General features: G+C 69.4%; 1 protein-coding gene across 1 annotated transcript; it reads left to right on the forward strand.

Annotated features, from left to right (window-relative positions):
• Positions 1–240: 240 nt before the first annotated feature.
• On the forward strand, positions 241–1,787 carry EMIHUDRAFT_124019 (hypothetical protein; the record flags this gene model as incomplete). Its single annotated transcript, XM_005771442.1, has 2 exons — positions 241–1,501; positions 1,636–1,787. Coding segments are annotated over 2 exons (1,413 nt in total), but the record flags the coding sequence as incomplete, so codon positions are not given.
• Between the last annotated feature and the right edge of the window lie 67 nt (positions 1,788–1,854).

The raw sequence follows: 1,854 nt of genomic DNA on the forward strand, positions 1-1,854 counted from the left end.
AACAGAGGCGTAGGGAGGCGGGAAGCCAAGAGCCAAAGAAGAAGAGCCAAAAAGCCACAAAAAGCCAGCTCGCCTCCCGTTACGCGATTGCTCGCGAAGCGCAGCATGATGCGTGGCCAGCGCGGGAGCAGGTCGGCGCCGACGCTGCCAGAACTAAGAATCCCCTGCTGACGACGTGCTCGAGACTGACCTTAAAGACGAAATTCGGCGGTACGCGCGAAGTCAGGCGACGGGCACACCATGTTCCTCGTGACGTCTGCTGCGGCGGTCGGGCACGCCGCCCCCGACCGCGCCATCATCGTCTCGCGTCACGGCGTCCGCCGCCAGTTCCCCAGCTCCGCCTTCAACTTCTCGCTCTACGCGCCCGGCAAGCATTTTGACACGTCGGACGAGGCGTGGGGCGCGGGCGGCGAGGGCATGGGCGTGCTCACTCAGCACGGGTACGCCGCGGTGCAGCGGATGGGCGCCTATCAGTCGGGGCGCTACGCCTCGCTCCTCTCCGCCGCCGACGGCGGCTGCGCCGACGGCGCCGCCTTTGTGTATTGCGAGGAGAACATGCCCCGCGACGAGAAGACGGCAGAGGCCTTCTTCAAGGGGCTCGGCTGCGCGCTCCCGCCGCTGCACTCAGAGGGCGTCGAGTACCTCATCGACCAGGGCTCGAAGCCGCGCGGAGAGAACGGCCAGTGCGCGCTCGGCACGCAGGCGCAGGTCGAGGGCCGCGTCGGCGGCAGCGTGGACGGGTACCTGCGGCTGTACAAGCCGCTGCTGGCCAAGCTGTCGGAGCTCCTCGGCTGCTGCGCAAAGTCGCTGTGCCCGGCCGGGATGGAGAGCTGCAGCCTCGAGGACCTCCCTGGCTCGTGGGACCCCGCGCACTGGTACACCACCTTCTCGGGCCCCATCTATGCGGGCAAGTACTTTGCAGAGTGGATCGAGCTCACGATGCTCAACGGGATGGACTTTGCGTGGGGCAAGCTATCGGTGGAGGAGGTGATGGAGCTCTCCGCCTTTGTGACGCAGTACCGCGCCTTTGAGTTCGACCTGCTCGCAGCGCGCCCCTTTGGCTCCGCCCTCCTCTCCCACATCGCCGCCTCGCTCACCCAGTGGGAGAGCGGCCAGCGCGAGCCGGCGCTGGCGCACGACCCGTCGCCGCGCCTGGTCTACTACGCGGCTCACGACACCAACCTGCTCTACCTCGCCGAGCTGCTCGGGCTCAAGTGGCTCTCCCACGGCTACCAGCCCAACCACACGCCGCCCGGCGGCGCGCTCGTCTTTGAGGCCTTTGGGCCGGCCAATCCCGCGAATCCGCTGGACGAGTGGCAGATCGCGCTCTACTTTGACATCCAGACGCCGCTGCAGATCCGCGAGCTGACGGTGCTGTCGGACGACGACCCGGCGACCACCCCGAGCCGCGTCCCCGTCACCATCCCCGGCTGCAGCACCGAGGCGGAGGGCGACCCGCACGCGCCCCTCCTCTCGGCTCCCCCGACGACAACTGCCAGCAGTGCGAGGCCGACCCGTCCAAGTTCTCGTGCAAGCACTACGTCGGTCCGTCGCCGTCGCCGTCGCCGTCGCCCGGCGTCTCGCCGTCGCCGTCGCCGTCGCCGTCGCCCTCGCCCTCCCCCTCCCCGAGCGGAGGCGGCACGTGCGGCGCCTGCGACTGTGGCCAATGCGTGCCCACGGAAGCCTACTCCAACCCGGCGTACGGCTACGACGCCTTTTGCCGCACGTCCGTCTACCAGGCGTGTGCGTCCGGCAGCGCCTACGCGGACCGCTGCATGTGCTCCTCGGTGCGCTCCCCGGCTCCGCCCGGGCCGCGACCCTCCAGCATGCCCCGTCTCGGGCGACCTCAGCCGC

This window comes from Emiliania huxleyi (genome assembly GCF_000372725.1).
Source record: "Emiliania huxleyi CCMP1516 unplaced genomic scaffold EMIHUscaffold_3840, whole genome shotgun sequence".
NCBI classification, from domain to species: Eukaryota; Haptophyta; order Isochrysidales; family Noelaerhabdaceae; genus Emiliania; species Emiliania huxleyi.